General features: G+C 45.0%; 3 protein-coding genes across 7 annotated transcripts; 2 read left to right on the top strand and 1 right to left on the bottom strand.

Annotated features, from left to right (window-relative positions):
- Positions 1–782: 782 nt before the first annotated feature.
- Positions 783–11,687, top strand: fxr2 (FMR1 autosomal homolog 2). 4 transcript variants are annotated; one of them, XM_078795224.1, is made up of 17 exons: positions 783–1,447; positions 3,180–3,232; positions 3,963–4,056; positions 4,185–4,256; positions 4,718–4,866; positions 6,470–6,563; positions 6,659–6,775; positions 6,862–7,032; positions 7,111–7,189; positions 7,322–7,431; positions 7,862–7,948; positions 8,797–9,025; positions 9,103–9,282; positions 9,611–9,817; positions 9,901–10,008; positions 10,081–10,169; positions 10,251–11,687. In XM_078795224.1, exons 1-17 carry the CDS (start codon positions 1,397–1,399, stop codon positions 10,359–10,361), a joined length of 2,001 nt encoding a protein of 666 aa, XP_078651350.1. In that variant the 5' UTR covers positions 783–1,396; the 3' UTR covers positions 10,362–11,687. The 4 variants fall into 4 exon arrangements, with proteins under 4 accessions (XP_078651350.1, XP_078651357.1, XP_057924613.2 ...); XM_078795231.1 differs by having other exon boundaries at positions 784–1,447; positions 9,611–9,805; XM_058068630.2 differs by having other exon boundaries at positions 784–1,447; positions 7,322–7,479.
- Positions 11,688–13,051: 1,364 nt separating this feature from the next.
- LOC131125874 (RNA-binding protein 4B-like) lies at positions 13,052–17,316 on the top strand. 2 transcript variants are annotated; one of them, XR_013629580.1, is made up of 6 exons: positions 13,052–13,139; positions 13,475–13,897; positions 13,984–14,631; positions 15,905–15,970; positions 16,055–16,145; positions 16,585–17,316. XR_013629580.1 is itself a non-coding variant. In XM_058067818.2 (4 exons), the coding sequence occupies exons 2-3, from the start codon at positions 13,489–13,491 to the stop codon at positions 14,622–14,624; spliced, it is 1,050 nt and encodes a 349-aa protein (XP_057923801.2). In that variant the 5' UTR covers positions 13,052–13,139; positions 13,475–13,488; the 3' UTR covers positions 14,625–14,631; positions 14,864–15,483. The 2 variants fall into 2 exon arrangements, 1 of the variants encoding a protein (XP_057923801.2); XM_058067818.2 differs by lacking the exons at positions 15,905–15,970; positions 16,055–16,145; positions 16,585–17,316 and adding an exon at positions 14,864–15,483.
- tifa (TRAF interacting protein with forkhead associated domain) lies at positions 16,305–17,372 on the bottom strand. The gene is made up of 2 exons (XM_058067823.2): positions 17,202–17,372; positions 16,305–17,132 (listed from the first exon to the last, which is right to left on the bottom strand). Exon 2 carries the CDS (start codon positions 17,120–17,122, stop codon positions 16,526–16,528), a length of 597 nt encoding a protein of 198 aa, XP_057923806.2. The 5' UTR covers positions 17,123–17,132; positions 17,202–17,372; the 3' UTR covers positions 16,305–16,525.
- Positions 17,373–17,934: the final 562 nt, after the last annotated feature.

The following is a 17,934-nucleotide window of genomic DNA, read 5'->3' as shown; positions in this document are numbered from 1 at the left end:
TGTAACCATACGCCTCAACTCTTCTTGCTTGCAGAATCTAAAATGCTGCTTTACTTGAGCGGTGTCCATAATTTCATAAGCGATATGAGTCAAGGCTGCACAGATGCCAGCCAAGAGGCAAGATGTTTGCCTCACAGAATGAAGATCTGGGTTTGAATTTCTGTTTGAGCATGTGGAGTTTATATGATCTCCCTGTACTTGTGTGGGTTGACTCAGTATCAGAAATTATTGGGTGCATGAATGGATGAGTCAAGTGAGCCAACATTGTCAATTGTCTCAGGTTTTGTTTTTGTGTTCCTTCCTTACGAAATCTTGGGTTACCCAACTATGGAGCATCATCAAGGGTGAGCAGGAACCTATCCCAGCTGACCAATTTTTTTTTTGTTAAAATATTTGTTCTGCGTTCTACTGTGATAATAATCGTGATAAACAAATTCAAGGCAAAATCAGTTTGAAATGTTTCACGTAAAAATGATTGGTATTGGCAATATCACCCTGAAGTTGCTTGATATCAGATCCATACCAAAATCTGCAATGTTACCCACCCTTGGTGCTAACCACTATACTGTGTACACACTGAATGTATATGATTTAAAAAAAACGTTAGTTTTTTTAGTTTTGTTTTTTTATTTTACCTATATGGACGTAGGTAGTGACGTTGTAAAAGGTGCATGCCTTGTTTACCTTTCCATAATACAAAGCCTTTGAATCCTTGAATCATTTGATTCAAAGGTTCTCGACCAATCACATAGCGGACTTCCGTAGTGGGCGGGGCTTTGTTGGGTGTTTGAGGTCATTCAGCACCTCACTGATTCACTGTATCGGCGTGTGTTGGAGAGGCTTGCTAGCTTCACTGAGGACTCGCCGGGTAGTGCACCTTTTCTTCGGAGGGGAACGCCCGTCAAAATTGCACAGCAGGTTCAAAGGGACCGTAACCCGGTGAAGATTTTCCTTCTCCGGTTGTTCAACACAACGACTGCGCCACACTTGAGGCAGAAGGCTATCAGTGGCTAGTAGCAGGCTAGCATCCCTCCAACTGACTGGATCAAGGTGTTGATAGTAGCTAGCCTCGTTGCTAATCAACCATCAGCCCAAATCCAGCCGCTGTAGTGTCGTCACTGTGCGTCCATAGCCGTTTGTCCGTGGTGTTCGTGCTGCCAGCAGTGACCACGGTGCTCCTGGAGAGACTGCGCCTTCGTCGGTTCACTTGACACTATCACACCCATCACCTCTTTCCCCCATCTCCCTCTCCCTCCCACCTGGAACACTGGACATCCACAAGCGGCCGGAGAGCGGCGACGGGCCGGCGAAGCTGGGGGTGATCTCGTTGCCCGACGCGCTTGGAGTCGTCGCGGCTTCAGCCGACAAGCACATTCGCGGGGAGCTGCCGTCAAGTATGGACGGGCTGGCGGTGGAAGTTCGTGGCTCGAATGGGGCCTTCTATAAGGTAACCTAGGCTCCCGGTGTAGATCACCACTCTCCTTTTTTTAAAAGCAAAGTTTCCTGCTTTTTTCATTTGTCACATTTTCTTCTTTCAACCACTGTGGTCGCTAAGAATGACTTTATTAGTTCGAGTCGAGTTCTTTTTGAATGAAACGAAGATGCTTTGGTGTCCCAGCATGGCTGGTCATTGTGGGGTGGGCAGCTAGCACGAGTTAGCTCTTAAGCTAATAGGTGCAATTGTCATCATCATCATCCTATTTTAGCCATTGTCAACGTGATATCTATCTACGTCTGATATGTCTTTAAATATGTGTTTGTGTGGACTGGGAGTGGGCGTTAAAACCATCTGCTAACGACACACACCCGTTGTACAAATGCTGCAACTCTGGTGTATGAGATGCTACATGTCAAGCTAACGTAGTTTTTGTTTGTACGGACACCAGTCATTTACTCGGAATGAGTCGCTTTCAGTTTCATTTCTGCCACATTTTCAAAATAAGCATTCGCATCTTGAGGAACCAAAAAGCGACAGTAAAGACAATTTGACTGTCAAAGACAGATGCATGCTCAGGGACAGCACATAGTGAATTATTTCAATTTCAAAATAAACTTGATTTGGAGCCTTTCTGGAGTTTATGGATAATCATGGGAGAGTACCCACTTCAGAGAGGAATGGCAACCTTAACCCCCGGCCCCCTCCCCCACTACTTTCTAATAGTAACTTTAAGAGCTTCTCTGCCCAGTGTATATAGTGCAGACGTGTGTTCCTCCACCCCCTCTTGTCGTTGGTTGCTCAGCAGGCCCAGGCCAACAGCAATGGGAGGTTCGAGATGCGCCTAAATTTACTCGGCTTCTGCCCCCTCACCTGTTGCTGTCCTTTACTAGTTGACAGTTTGGTCATGGCATGTATGAGCAACTTTGCAGTTCTTTGTCACTCATCCTGAAATCGTTGCGATTGTTTTTATTAGGACAGCAGAAAAAATGTTTTATTGCCAGTTGATGGAGACATGTTGTTCATAGATTGACAGCAAATTTATCCCCTCTTAATGGTCATGGAACTTGATCATTTAAAGTTCCCGCATGTGTGCGCTGGGGATGTGGTGTCATAGTGACACTTGTACACCACTCGTGTCAGTCAGGAAGAGGACCTGCCCAAACTTTGACCCGGTGCTTCTTGGTGGCCGTCAATCTGACATGAAAAGTGCAGCTGTCTCCTGAAGTAACCTCCGTAAATTAGAGCAGGGAAGATACGGGGCCCTCGTACCTTGCCACGTTTACAATGTGACTCCTTCCAGACCATCAGTAAATATCAATTAATTTGCCTGATAGTGACGTGGATATTTTCCAGCAGGTGTACCCATGCCAATATGGACGCCGCCTCTGTTCCTTATAGGGAAGTGTCACAGTGAGAGGCACGCCATGGCCACCACTTATCCATCGCTCTGCACAGGGTGTCGGCCGAGGTTTGCCATTTGTTCACAATGGCATCCTCTTTAAATGTATGCTGTGCACATTGTCTACATGCGGTCTTAACCAATGTTAAGACATTGATATATTGTTTGGCATGTGATGTTTCTATGCAGCCATTGTTGGCTCAGCTTCCACAAAAAGCCACTAACCCCTAATTCTGTTCTTCACTTTTAACCCAAATATTGTTTATATCCAACCAGAACCGCTGTAATCATCATAAGTGCAATAAATGTGTCCCCCACCTTCTCTGCTTTTTTTCCCTGTAGGGTTACATCAAGGATGTCCATGATGACTCCCTCACCATTGTGTTTGAAAACAAGTAAGCTTGAATCTCTCTAGGGGTATATTGTGTGCACGTGTGCGTGTGTGTTGTGATTGAGTTACCACGACTGGTTCTGGCCGGTGCTTTACTCGAGCATTCAAAATGTTCCTCTTTGGCACCTGTGCTTGGAATGCAGCTGTCCTTACACATCTTAAACAGCCCCCTCCCAAGGCGGTTGCACTCCAAGCCACCCCACTGCACCTACCAGCGCTCACCACTCCCGTCAACACACACCCAGCACCCTTTTTATCTACTCGGCTGGCAGTGCAATGTAGTGCAGGGCACCCCTAAAAATAGTGGCTGACCCAAGTTATGCAGAATGGGTGGGAGGGGTGACAGGCCTATGCTCTTTTTGGGACGCCACCCCCTGTTACGACCCCCTTTTTTTACTTTCCCTGAGAATGTGCTCGGGTGGTTGTATAACACAAAGGTTCTAGTTTTGATTCAAGAAATGAGCCAGGTATAAATTTTTGTCCAACATATCAAGTCACCCTCCCAAAGTAATTCATTGAACTTTATGGCGCCCAAACTATTTACAATCTCATTTAGTTTGTAGGACATGATCCAGCGATGATTGTCGACGGCTGTCTAGACTTGCGTCTTTTAACTTGGCTCAATACATCTTCCAGTTTTAATTTGATGAGACCTGAAGAAGAGCTGCATGTGTGAATTGCCAAAGCTTGTGTCACAGGATTAGAGCTTGTTTGTGCTCTCCCTCTCACTGAAGCTGGCAGCCAGAGCGACAGTTGCCCTTCAGCGACGTGCGGTTGCCGCCTCCAACAGACTACCACAAGGAAATTGGCGAAGGAGAGGAGGTGGAGGTAAGGCCTCTGGCGCCTTGAGTCTCAGCCACGCTTGTTTTCCTTTATCGCTCACAGCCCTGATCAGGGATAATTTCTAAATGCAGAAAATCAAATGGGGAAAAAAAAGACTGTTGTCTGCCTCACAGGTGTACTCCAGGGCCAATGAACAGGAGCCATGTGGATGGTGGCTGGCCCGGGTCCGAATGATGAAGGGGGAGGTAAATAAAGCTTGTCATTGCTGTGACACTGTTCATTTCATTGTCGTCTTCTCTCCACATTTGAAGTTAACAGCCTTCCAATCACAAGCGTGATCTATGGGTTTAAGAGTGGGTCAGTAGAATATGGAGTGGGGGTCAGCTTTGCAGCACCTCCTGCCAGGGGGGTTGCAGCCGAATGTGTCACTGTTATTTCAAGTGGTCTGATATGAACCCCCAGGAATGTCTTGCGTGAACTTATGACTTTAATTGTCTGCATTTTGAGCGTGAACTGGAATCTCTACCTGTTTTTTTTTTTTTTACATTTATGAACTTTATTATTGCTCTTCTACTCTGTCTCCTGATTTGCCCTTTACATCAAAGTAGGGACATGCTTTTTGCCTAACTTGAATGGTGAATTTTTAAAAAATGTTTAAATAATCGGAAAATCGCTGTAATGCAAAATGTGTCTGTCTGGTTTCAAGTTCTATGTGATCGAATATGCGGCGTGTGACGCCACTTACAACGAGATTGTCACAGCAGAGCGCATCAGGCCCCTCAACCCCAACAGCCCCTCCTCGCAGAAATCCTTCCACAAAGTTACCATCCCTGTCCCGGAGGACCTTCGGGATATGTGAGTTTCATAACTGCTTTATGATGTTTTTTTTTTTTTTTACATGTGAACTGCATTTTTTTTCAATTTTGCCCGTCATTCACAATCCTTATGTGAAACATGAACACATTTCTTTCCCATTATAACAGGAGAAAACAAGTTAATATGAGCTTAAACTAAACTAAAATGCACATAATTGGGACACAGCTACTTAGACGCTTAAGACTTAAAAGGCTTAGCAAAAAAAACCCGCTAATAGTGTTCAATTTCCATAACTGACCTGTACATTAACCGAGCTACAGTGATCTTATTGTAGCAGCTAACACAAAGTCCTATATTTCTGGCCGAGTATCAACACCTCGCTGTAGGCCTCTCAGCGTCACTCACAATGCCTCACGCTACTCCCTAGTAATGTTACCTAATGGTGCTGGTACTATGGTGTTAGTTTTGAAAAGTTAACGCGAGATTATAAATCATGCCTCGCACGTGTATTGTTGAAGGTTGTAGCAATAAGCCGAATAGGTGCTCAACTTGAGATTCCACAAGTTATCAACAAAACAACAGGACAGACTGAAGGATACCAGTTTTCAACCATGACCCAACAACATTGCTACGAAGACTCTGTAGGATGCTTGTTTGTTCAGACTCTGTAGGATGCTTGTTTGTTCTGAGCGTTTTTAAACCTTAAAGGTTTTTAAACCTGAGGGTTACTTTGAACTTACCAGCTCAACGGGGAGCACACATCTTGTGCTGAAAGATACTATTGATGCTATTCCACCAGTTGCCATCCTAATGAGAGCGGACATTGTAAGTAACTGGTGTGTGTGTTTTCAATCTGCCTAGCACACAGTAACATGACAAAATGCTGGAATTATCAATGTACTCATCAATGATCACAGCATTTCCATTTTTTAAGAGGGCCTCGTAGGCAAATCGGTGCGTCCCAATGACCTGTATTGTTCGCTAGCTCATATTAACTATGTTAAAACTAACGTTAAAATTAACATTAAAATGGACAGAAGAGTGAAATAAATGTGTTCATGTTTCACAAAAGGATTGGAAATGATCAGCAAAATTCCCCAAAAAGGACCTATTATGCTTTTTCCACTTTTCTGACCTATAAATGTTCTCACAATGTTCTAGTCTCATATTGAACAGATGAGGTTTGCACATTTGGAAGTGAGGCCTGAAAGAAGTTTGGGATGTCTCTGCTCACTTGTTTTTACTGAGTTTTTTTCAAACATCGAGTTCTACTGACATGAATGCTATTCAGTCTTCCTTGTATGGAAGATTGCCTGCACTTGATATGGACCTATGTATACGGAAGTCCGCTGTGATTGGTTACTCACTTCTCGAGAAGTGGGCATACCTAGAGTAAGGCCATGTTGGAGTAAATTAAACAGACCGATTGGGTCGGAAGCAGGTCCATGGAGACACTGCAGAAGTGCAGAATTTTGAAGATCGAGAAGGGTTTCTACACGGATTATCATGTGTAGTTGCTCTTTAGCAGTCCGCAACTTAATAGAAAGCGCCGATAATGAGCGTAATAGGTCTCCTTTAAGGGCTTCTGATTAGCACCCTTTGTTCCAATTAGGCACTGCTCATTGTCCTTTTTCATCAACAGCTGTGCAGGCGACAACATTCACAAAGACTTCAGGAAAGCTATTGGCGCCAATTGCATCTTTTACAGTGCCCAATCACATGAACTCATTGTGCTGGTTAGTATTTGGAATTAAGCTTTTTCCCCCAGTACCAGTTACCTTTTTTTCTCGCTCACTTCTTTACCACTTTCTTAATTCTGTGTGATTTTCAGTCTACAAATGAAACCACAACAAAGCGTGCTACCCTTCTCAGCGACATGCATTTCCGCAGCATCCGTACCAAGCTTATGTTAATGTCCCGTAACGAGGAAGCCACCAAACATTTGGAGGTAATCATTCCTTTGGACGTGCTGTCAGTGTGCACATTCATTGCATGTTTTGTATTCCTTTGGAAACACATCCCGCCTTCTTCCAGACAAGTAAACAGTTAGCCTCAGCCTACCAGGAGGAGGTTCGGGTACGAGAGGACCTGATGGGGCTCGCCATCGGCTCCCATGGCGCCAACATCCAACAAGCCCGAAAGGTGCCAGGTGTCACAGCTATCGAGCTGGAAGAAGAGAGTTGTACCTTCCGGATCTATGGAGAGGTACGTGGCTTCACTGCTTAAACATAGTTGTGTGGTCATCATCCTTTTCAGTTTAGATTCATGCTTGTTGTTTTACAGACTCCAGAAGCAGTAAAGCAGGCTAGAGAGTATCTTGAATTTAAAGAAGACTACTTTCAGGTACCCAGGAACCTTGTAGGTGAGTGAGGAAACATCCCTGAGGTGGTTCATGTTGTTGGCAACAACACTGGGCCTCACTGCATAACATCTCGCTCATTTGGCTACAGAAGTGTCATTCCAATATTAAGTGACCCCCCCCCCTTGTGCACAGGCAAAGTCATCGGCAAGAATGGCAAAGTCATACAGGAGATTGTGGACAAGTCTGGCGTGGTCCGTGTCAGGATCGAAGGAGACAACGACAAAAAGCTTCCCCGGGAGGAGGTAGGCAGGCAGGGGGCAGGCAGGGACGACACTGCCAGCAGCAAAGAGGTGAATGAACCGTTGGGCTTGTAGCCTCGTCGCTTTAAAACCGCTGTCTACTCTGCAAAAATGACATGACTTGATGTTCCATGGCCTGTTTGCTTTCACACTTGCTGCAATTAATTTTCACACTTGTCACCAGTATGCACAATGTTTTCAATGCACACAACTTCTGTCTGCTGTGTGGGGGCTGTTGGCACCTAGCTGTGAGCTTATCCAAGATGTTCTGTAGTTCATGCCCTAGTTGTGCTCTCTTTCAAGGGTTCACAGTGTCATCTTTAACTTGTTGGTTTATGTTTTTACAGTCGACACCGTCAGATTTATCTTAGGGGAAAAAAATTCAGCCGACTTATTTCTCCTCTTTTCTGTCTTTTCTCTTTGTTTTGATAAGGGCATGGTTCCTTTTGTGTTTGTGGGAACTAAGGAGAACATCAGCAACGCGCAGGCACTTCTGGAGTACCATGTGTCCTATCTCCAGGTAAGTGTGGACTGCACGGTCACCAACAGAGGGTAGCATCATCATTTAGGGTAGAATGAGTGTGTGTGTGTGTGGGGGGGTTTCCTCCAAATGTTAGAAGGAATAATGCATAAGACTGCAACCTTTGGCCCCATGACAAAAATACCACAGTGTGAATGCCAACACACCAAAGTGCCCACCAAGTATCTCTCTTAAATATATTTTTTTAAACTTTGTGGTTGCCACACTATTGAACCACAAGCGTGAAGACATCCTGAGAAGCTTCTGCCTGTGTTTGTGGCATGGCCATGCGTGAACCATATTGGATCACCTGTCCCCCCCCGGCCGTCATCACATGAGCAAACCTGTTGTGTGCAATGCGTTTTTGCCCTTACCTCATGTGCTTTTATAAATAGCCCTTCCCTCTGGGATTGGGTGACCAGAATGCTGTGAGTTTAGATTACACCTATTTGGACTCTGTATCCAAAATTAGGTGCAGACTACGCCTCCCTTCTGCCCCCTCGTTGTGCCTCATTTCCTTCACAGCCCCCTCTGCCACCTCCCTTGTGGTACAGCTGTCGTTGGTGGAGACAGCAGTCACACTGCAATGTAAAACCCTTGCCTTCGGTCATCCGCCAATAAAAACCACCATATAAAATGTCAAAAAATAATAATGTTGGAGTTTTCTTTTCTGCTTGCTTTGGACTGTGTGAACATTGGTTGTATGGTTATAGTGAAAACCTTGTCTCATAGACCCAATCTTGTGTGTCTCGTCTGTTCTCATGAATGAAGGGTCTCTTGACACCCCAAGTAGAATACATGTTAGTGGAAGCTTTTCCTGACATTCCTTCCTGTCGTCATGCATTTAGGAAGTGGAGCAGCTGCGCCTCGAACGTCTCCAGATTGATGAACAGCTCCGCCAGATTGGGGTGGGTTATCGCGCGACGCCTAGTCGAACCGGAGCTGGAGGTGGTGGCACCACTGACCGAGAGAAAGGCTACTTGACCGACGAAAGCAGCAACTCGCTCCACACTTCCCGTACCTACGGAGGTCGTGGCAGAGGACGCAGAGCCTCCAACAGCCAGTATTCTGGATATGGTGAGGAAAAGCTTTCATGGGTTCCTTTTTTTTTTTTAGACTCTTATGGAATTGTGACAACCTTGTGGTCTCTGCAGGCACAAACTCTGAGCTGTCCAATGCCTCTGAGTCGGAGGACTTTAACGAGCGAGATCAGCGGCCCCGGGGCATTGGTGGAGAGGAGAGAAGTTCCCGGCGGGGTGGCCGAGGCAGAGGCTCCAACCCTGGACGAGGTCGTGGAGGACCAGGGTCCAAGCCCTCTAACTCCATCAGCTCAGGTACGGTGGTACGGTATCAACTTCTGGTGCACTGTACTTATTGCTAAAGCCCCACATTAAATCTATACTGACATACGTAGTCAATCACAATTGTCGCTGTTTTATTTCAGTCAGCCAGTCCGAGATGTGTTGACATAAACGGTTTCCGTTGTAGTTGAATTTCATGTTAGATGAAGGTTGAAAGTATGGCACATACATCGGGTTACCCACAGCTAATGCAAAGGAAATTAATGTCATTTGTTTAGCCAATGACTTTCTGGTCATATAGTGCCCCCCACTGAGTGAGAGCAAAGTGCGGTTGCAAACCATTGTGCTGTGGCATCTGCAGTGCTGAGGGACCCAGACAGTAATCCCTACTCCCTGCTGGAGGGTGAGGGAGAGCAGGCCGACACGGATGTCAGCGAAGGCATGGGAGAAGACCGCCGTAGGCGCTCCCGTCGGCGCCGCAACGACCAGGAGCCCAGTGTGATGGATGCCGCGGCAGAGTCTGACAGCCAGGCCGGGCCCAGTGAGAACGGGCTGGGTCAGAAACTTTGTTAGCAATCAATCACAGATATTCTCCTGAAGGTCAGCCTCCAAATTTTCTTCTAAACGTGTGTTCTCCTTTGACCTTTTTAGATGATGAAGCTCGGCCGCAGCGACGCAACCGAAGCCGCCGCCGTCGTAACCGTGGCAGTCGCCCTGAGGGAGGCTCCACCAGCCGTGACAGGCAGCCCGCTGATAGTGGTGAGGTGCCGCGTTTTACCAGCTCAAGCACAGTCGTCCCACAGTTGTTCTCAACCAATTTCAATGTTTTAGTGACTGTTGCTGACTACATATCCCGTCCTGAGTCCCAGAGCAGACAGAACCTTCCTCAAAAGGAAAACCACACTGGCGCTGAGCCCAAGGTACTGACATGCACCGATTTACAAATGACAACTTATTATGTCTATTCTAAGGTGTTCATATCCTTTTTTTTATTATCCCAGGAGAATGGGACCAGCAGCAAAAAGGATGACCGAACGCCTTCCAAGCGTTCCCCAAGCAATGGCACAACGCCGACCAGCGAGACGCTAACGTTGGTCAATGGCGTCTCGTAATGAGACAGCCGCACCCTTTGCGAAACCCAAGACTCGAGCAAGAAGACTCCATGGCAAACTGTCCCTGCTTGCATTAACTTAAACCGTAAACAGATGAGTGAAAAATACCTGACAAAATACCTGAATCCATATTATGAGAGCGAAAAAACCAGACAAACGCATCTACTTAAGAAAACATGGTGTATGCTATCCTATCTATCAGTACTTAGTGCTTATTTAAAAAAGAAACAACTAGCTTGCCAAAAAGAGCTGGTAAATATGACTTGATTTTTAAGGAAAATACTGAGACACAACAAACAGGACTAGACTTTTTTGAGGGGGCTTTTGTTATTGTCTTTTTTTGTGTGTTTGTTTCGTTCATTGTTTATCACTGGCTTGGACTCTGCAGTCGCTATTTCTCCACTGAAACAGACACGTCTTATTAACGGTGTTTGAGTGCAGGTGAGAGAGGTGTAAACTGTGGAGAGTGGCACATGAGCAGACGGTCCAATGCGACGACGCAGTGTTCACACTCACAGAGGCTGGAATATTGATCGACATTGTGCCTTGAATTTAAAAAAAAAAAAAAAGTGTTTTGTTTCCAGGGAGGGAGGTTCTGTATTTTTATTTCAGTTCCTAGGGGAGAACTGACTGATGAGGGAATTGTTAGTAGAAGTGGCTGGGGGCGGGGGGGATAGACAAGCTCGGTGCCAAACACCAGAATCAAGTCAATTTCCTCATTTTAGGTAGAGTAGACTGTGTGGCGGCTCTACTTATTTGGCAACCACAAAACGAAAAACACAATTCCTGGCCTCATCTCAACACAGGAAGGAGGATGTGAAGTAATGTGTCTCCTCCTCACCTGTCTTAAGTCTCTTAAGGTGGGTCAAGGGCGGTGCCCCGAGCAGCTGCTTTCTTTTTTTATTTTTAAGCCCAAACAATAGAAACAAAAGAGAAGTAGTGCTAGCTTCCAACCACAGTCTCGGAAAAACCACGGTCGCACGCCGCTCCGCATGCACATGAGGGTCCATCAGCTTTGGAGGAGGCAGGGGCAGGCATGTGCTGCAGGTGGGAGAGGGTCCGGGAGGGCCGGGGGCAGCAACGACAGAACTGTGGGGACAGCTTCAAATGAGATGAGAGCCACATGCAAACACACACCACCCAGGTGGTGGTTACCCCTGCCTGGCAAACAACTGAGCAAGGTGTTCTGTGTTGGGGCGAGTGGTGTACGAGAGTCCCGAGTGGCTCTCTGCTCATGTTGCTACTGTTGTCTTGGTTACCGCTCTTTTTGTTGTTGCTATTTCCACATCTTAGAAAATATGAAATAAAAAATGGAAGTGAAATGTACCCCTGCTCTGGAGATGAACTTTTGATTTCTATGTCTTGTGGGTTTGCAGTCTATTTTTCTAACTTGCATGACACTTAGCTAACCATTAGTCGGTGGTCGCCTGTCCCGTGCATGAAAAAAGGGTGTTGTTAATTTGACTTACCAAGCCATCTGTTTCATCCACTAGAACTGCTGCTAACGTACACGTTGAATGTCCAACATGACTAGAAAGTAGAGCGAGACCAGGGTGGTCGATTGTTTCTTTTGGCTTGCAACTTCCAGTCCCCCATTTTGGGGTTACCGGGCCAGCATTGTCCATAACAGGCAAGCATACACACATGACCAAAGTTTTGAGAGGCTAATGAATGGAAGAACGGTTGACTACTGGCAATGCTTGTAATGATAGTACTCACCTGTGTCTTTTTATGTGAGTGTGTGTGTATGGGTGAGCGAGCAAGAGTGAGAGACAGCACTTAAGAGTATTTGTACCTTTTTGGTTCAGTTGCATGTGCGCAAGCCTGATCTGGTATGTTTGTGTACATTTATACCTCATTGTGTGAGTACTGTACTCCCTTATGTATCTGTAACCCTTGTGTCCTACTACTGGTCGCACTTTGCGTGAGTGTGTGTGTGCTGGTTGTACAGTCAACTTCTCTGTCAGATTTTGTCTGCACTCATGATCTGATGGCAATAAAGGACTTTTCATTATTTGGTATACACTTTTGATGAGCTCACTTTTTTTAATAGAGCAGCAGAAGGAGTGGTGTGCAAAAAGGCCTCAGAGGTCTGTCAATTTCTTCAACCTTTTGTTGCTTAGTGCATTCCCTTACAACTACATGCGTCATTTAAGCAGTTAACTTAATTCACATTTATTCATTGTGCGACGTTAGGAACTACAGAAGAACTCAATTGGTTGGCAATTCTGCCTCTAGCGTCTTCTGCTGGACACCCAGTGTGGTTGCATCAGCTGAACTGAACTGAACTTCGCACAGAGGAATTCTTACACAAATTGCTTGAAAAGTGCACGCCGCACTATCATATATATATATGTGTGTGTGTGTGTATATATATATACACATACACACACAGACATACATACACGTCTTCAAATATGGTCAATGGTGTGGTGAAAGACAACAGAACTACAAATAACAAATCGTGACTTTGTAAACCACCTTTAATATGATGATTCGTGGGTGTTACATACCATATGCTCCATTTTAATCACAACTTTAATCGCTAACGTGCTTCGCCATGACTCTAACAGCGGAAATGACGCAGTTTCCAGTCGACCAAAACGCCTGGAACTTTGGCCAATCACGATAGCATATATTTTGATTGACACATACATTCACCAATGAGGTTTATAGTTGTGATCCAATCGTCAGTATCCCTCATTGCTTTACGTTTTTCTTTCCCTTTCCCTGCGACTCGGCAGTGGCGCGGGTTGTCGAAGCAAACTAGGAATTACGGTGGGTTTTAAGCTTTTATACGCATTTTCCTTGTTGAAAGTATAGCAGGTGGTAACCCATTTAACATACTAACAATAACTAATATGAACTAATTTGACCTCACGTCAGCGAAATGTAGCAGGTTGCTAACGTTAGCTTGCTAATGGCAGCGCGCACAACAGGAAGTGCTAACATGTTAGCATCTTTGTTGCCGGGCATATTGCTTGCACATGAAGGCAACACAAATTTGTTTATTCGCAATTTATTATATAATGATAATGATCTCAATGATTCTCTTACGTTGACTGCACCTGGTATAATTATCTGTGTTCGTCGATAATCTCTACCGCATGCAGGTCGTAGAGCAACAATGGTGAAGATATTCATTGGAAACCTGGCTGAGGAGACTGGCAGGGATGAAATTGAAGCCCTCTTTACTCCATACGGCACACTGACGGAATGTGCCAAGTACAAAAACTATGCCTTTGTCCACATGGATGATCGCAAGGCAGCCACCAAAGCCATCCGTGAGCTCCACCTTCGTAAACTCAATGGGAGGCCCATGAATGTGGAGCCCAGCAGAGGGAACAGCCAGGGTCCTGTCAAGCTTCACATCGCCAATGTGGAAAGGGGCTTTGAGAAAGAGCTACAAGAGCTCTTTGAAGAGTATGGCACAGTCACAGAGTGTGCCATTGTGAAGAATTTTGCTTTTGTTCACATGGCAAATTCTGATGAGGCCATGGATGCCATAAAGGGTCTAGATAACACAATGTTTCAAGGTAAGTTCAATGGCAGTACTTACAACTTTGGATCTACAAAATATTTTTTTATATGAAGACATTGTTTCCCCAACCTTTTCCACTAGGTAATTATATCCATGTTCAGTTGTCAAGAAGCAAGCCTGCATGGGCTCAAGCGGAGGAGGACTATCCACCTCCACCGCCCCCTGGCAGAGGAGGCTATTATCCTCCTCCTCCTCGCTTTCATCCGGAGCCTCCCTATGGAGGCCGCATGTCTCCTTACCCCCCTCCACCGCCTCCGCCACCTCCTCCTAGACGACCCATGTATCCAGACCGTGGATATGGCGAACGAGAAGGCTATAGAGTGGTGGATTACTATGAGAAATTCAGAGCCCGCCCTTATGGTGCCCCAGGCTATGAAGAAAGGCGCTCTGGGGCCATCCCTCCACCGCCGCCGCCTTCAGGAATGGTTAGAGAGCGTGTTGGGATGGGCTCCCATGATCCTTACGATAGGCGGCCTCCTCCACCTCCTGCTATGCCCTATATGGCCCGCGATCGGAGTCCCATTAGACGAGCCCCACCTCCTCCTGCCCCACCTGCTCCAGTGGCTGGCAATGGGTACTCCTATGAGCGCACCCGTTTTACTCCACAGACAAAGCCTCAGGGGTACGCACCCCCCTACCCCAGGCCCAGCTATGCACAAAGCGGTCACCCTCCTCCGATGCCGCAGCCCAACTATGGTACCTACCAGGCCCATGGAGTTTAACACAAAGGTGAGTACAGGTGAATTGAGACCGCCAAAGTCCCACTCATCACATTAGATGTGTTTCAGAATAATGATACATTAAAAGATCAGAAAGAATCCGCTCTTCCTTCGCTCAGATCTAATCTAGCTAGTAAATCAGTGTGACAAGCGTAAAACTATGCTGCTGTAGCGTTAAAAAGCTGCGTGAATCTTGAGTAAAACCCGTTCCTTGACATGTGTGGTATGCTCTCTCTCTCCAGGTTTAGAATATGACAAGAACGCCGTCTGCTGATGCGCATGGTGCTATACGCTCCCCCCCCTCTTGTGTATGGTGGATTGCGTTGCGTTCGCCGGAGACTTACTGGAAGATACTGTATTGCGGACGGCGCCGTTCTTAAAAACAAAACAAAATATGCGATCTTTGTTGCATTCACGTATTCCTCTGAGCTGTCAATGCTTTTTCTGTTCCTCTGTTTTTCACTTTTCAAATTCAGATTGTTTGGGTTTTACTGCTTAGCCTAGTTCAGTATGACACGTTATTACCAGAAAAATAAGATTCAAATTGGAATACATTTAGTCTATGTAAAGAGCATAGTAGTCATTGTATAGATTAACCTGATCCCCCCCCATCAAAATCACGTTTTAAAAAGACTTCAGCGAGTGTTTCTATTCAGATTGTGTGGCGCTATTTAAAAACATTTATTTTTCGACCTGTACGCATGTAAACTCAAAATTTTAGTTTGACTTTTTTCCCCCCACTTTACACTCTGTTAGTGTATTTCTTAGACGATACAGCAAAGTTATGTATGATTTTATTTACAAGTTGCTTTCCCCCCCTCTTATTTGAAGTTTTTTAATAAACATATGAAACACAAAACGAGACGTTTTAACTGTCGAGTCATTGCTCAGGCCGAGGTCTTAATCACAGCGTGGAGATGCTTGCGCTATCTGTCCTCATCAGTTTGAAGCTCGACACAGGGTAGGTTGTTCAACCTGAACATTGCGAAATGTCACTAGGTTTGTTGTTTTTTTTGTAAACTGATCCCACGCTTTTAAAATTCCCTAGCTGGGCGATTTAAAGAAATTAAGCTTGCGCTATTAGAATCACTTTTTATGCTCCCTAGGCATTGCGGACATGAACATATGTGTGTATATAAATGTGTATATAGTTCTCAAGTGAATCAATAATATAAGCTGTGCTGCCGGTCACATCCATCTCTTCTAGTGACTATATGTTTAATAAATGTCCTGTTTGTCTTTCCTAATTTGTGTGGTGTTCTCAGTCTCTGTGCTTGTCTTAGACTCTGCAGGGGACCCCAGATCATGGAAGCTGTCTTTCCACATGGAGGAGACCAATCACTTTTAAAGTTTAGTGCCAGCTCTTCTCTGCTACCTTGCAATGTTCAGTGGTGGTTTCCTAATTTTAAATTAACTTTTCCTTTTTGCCACAGAGTTGTCTTGGTAGGATTCAAATCAGAGTTGGACATTTTGGACACCTTGCACTGAAGGAAGCCTGGACACCAGATGACCTCCCAAATTAAGGTTCTGGAGAAGGAATTATGTTGTTTTTTTCTGCATTCAGTGATGTTCACACTACACCATTCAAGTTCATATGCATAGCATGTGTGTTTTTTTTAACTACCTCTACAGTGTGAAATACCGTCTTTAATATGAGAATGACACGACATATACAATGTTTTTAATCCTTATTTATTGACAATGCAGCTTTTTGATTTTTCACATTTCAATCTTTGACAAGATGCCTTTTTAAAAGAAGTACCACTCTTTGTCACTTGTGTGAAGTAAAGATAGACAGTTCAGTGATGCTGTCGTCTTTTATTTTGTCTTATTCTAAGTGAACTAAGCGTTCAAACCTAACAAGGTTGGTACAAGAAGCCCAGTTAAGTGGCTAAATGATAAAGTCACATACAGGGTGGAGTATTGAGTGAATGACAATCCTCTGTCTCATCTGTCTCCAAAGGATCTTGGATTTCTGGTTTTGGTGTCAGCTGGGAGCCTGTGTCCATGACGGGCACGGTGTCAGATTCACATGCACAAGTCTCCCTTGATGGAGGTGCTGACAAGACGTCCAACTCCACCTCAAAGCTCGCTTTGGCCTCACCAGCCTCCCTGACTATCAGCATCTCATACTGCCCGAACCGGACCAGGGCCTTACTCGGGAGATCCACCCTCTCCAAGAAGTCCAGGGCTGAGCTGTTAACGTACATCTTTGCGATCTGAGATAAGTTCTGAAGGGTGAATAGCATGTCTGGGCTGTCAGCTGTGCGGTAGGCGTAGAGGGCCAGCTGCTTGCGGGACACCCGGCGGTCAACCAGAGAAAAGGTGCAAACCTGGGCATCTCGTCCTAAACGGAGAGGCTCATCTGCAGAATGTTTGCTTCTGTTGCCCGGATGGAGCAAACTGTAAAAACCTTTTGTGTGCTGCTCGGGGTGGTAGAACTTTATGTGGAGGCAAGTCAAAAGATCTTCTTCTGTCTCCATTGTCTCAGACACATTCATCTTGAATAAACTGGTAAGAATAGTGACACAATCGTTTTGGTAAATTGGGTGAATATTCATATCTGTGTGTTGAGCTTACCTTGTGTTGGCTCCTCAAAGGTGAAGATGTTCTTCCTCAGTCACGCTGTACAGAAGATGAAAGGAAACTGCAGCTATCTGTTGTCCTGCCTATTTAATAAAGTGTTCAAACTGAATTCTGCTCCAACTTATGTTGTTCCCCTACCACTTTCGTCACCCTCATGAGACAGGAAATAGGAGGAGGCGGGTAAGTGTTGCGTTTAAGGACAACTTGAAATTTTTTAAAAGGAAACTACTGACTAGTAATCTTTATTCAGCATTTCTGTAACATGATATTTGCATGAGCAACGCTGGACTAACGGACATCTAATACGCAATATGTTAATCGAGATCTTTTGTTTTATCATGCCCCTGAATGCAGCATGATAAAACCGAAAGTCCCTGATAACTCAGGTATGAAAAGGTGGCTACTTGGTTAGTTTCGGCCGTGTCAAGTTACAAATTAAACCCCGCTGGGGTTTCATTTTGTTATATTTTTACACCTAAGAAAATGACCATATAATTAAGCCTATTAGACGACTAAACGTGTTGGTTTAAGATTTCAAATTACAAGTTTCACTTTTATACAAATGTTGTATAGACATAATTTTAATTTCGGTCCCTCTTTTGTTCTATATCCACGTACATTATTTTTTGTCAATACTGGATTACCATGCGTATCACCCTTATTTGCTGTTGCTTGGTATTTCCAATAAACTTATTTCTTTTAATACCACAAATAACGGTTACGGCAT

Source organism: Doryrhamphus excisus, linkage group LG2 (genome assembly GCF_037039965.1).
Source record: "Doryrhamphus excisus strain RoL-2023G ecotype Guam linkage group LG2, RoL_Dexc_Guam_v1.1, whole genome shotgun sequence".
NCBI classification, from domain to species: Eukaryota; Metazoa; Chordata; class Actinopteri; order Syngnathiformes; family Syngnathidae; genus Doryrhamphus; species Doryrhamphus excisus.
Note: the sequence above shows the minus strand (reverse complement) of the source record. Positions and strands in the feature narration are given on the sequence as shown.

Coding starts and splice junctions, on each gene's coding strand:
- fxr2 (XM_058068630.2), top strand. CDS start 1,397: ATGGACGGGCTGGCGGTGGAAGTTCGTGGCTCGAATGGGGCCTTCTAT. Junction 7,033..7,110: donor CCTTCCGGATCTATGGAGAG/GTACGTGGCTTC, acceptor GTTGTTTTACAG/ACTCCAGAAGCAGTAAAGCA. Junction 9,818..9,900: donor CGGGCTGGGTCAGAAACTTT/GTTAGCAATCAA, acceptor TGACCTTTTTAG/ATGATGAAGCTCGGCCGCAG.
- LOC131125874 (XM_058067818.2), top strand. CDS start 13,489: ATGGTGAAGATATTCATTGGAAACCTGGCTGAGGAGACTGGCAGGGAT. Junction 13,898..13,983: donor AGATAACACAATGTTTCAAG/GTAAGTTCAATG, acceptor CTTTTCCACTAG/GTAATTATATCCATGTTCAG.
- tifa (XM_058067823.2), bottom strand. CDS start 17,122: ATGAATGTGTCTGAGACAATGGAGACAGAAGAAGATCTTTTGACTTGC.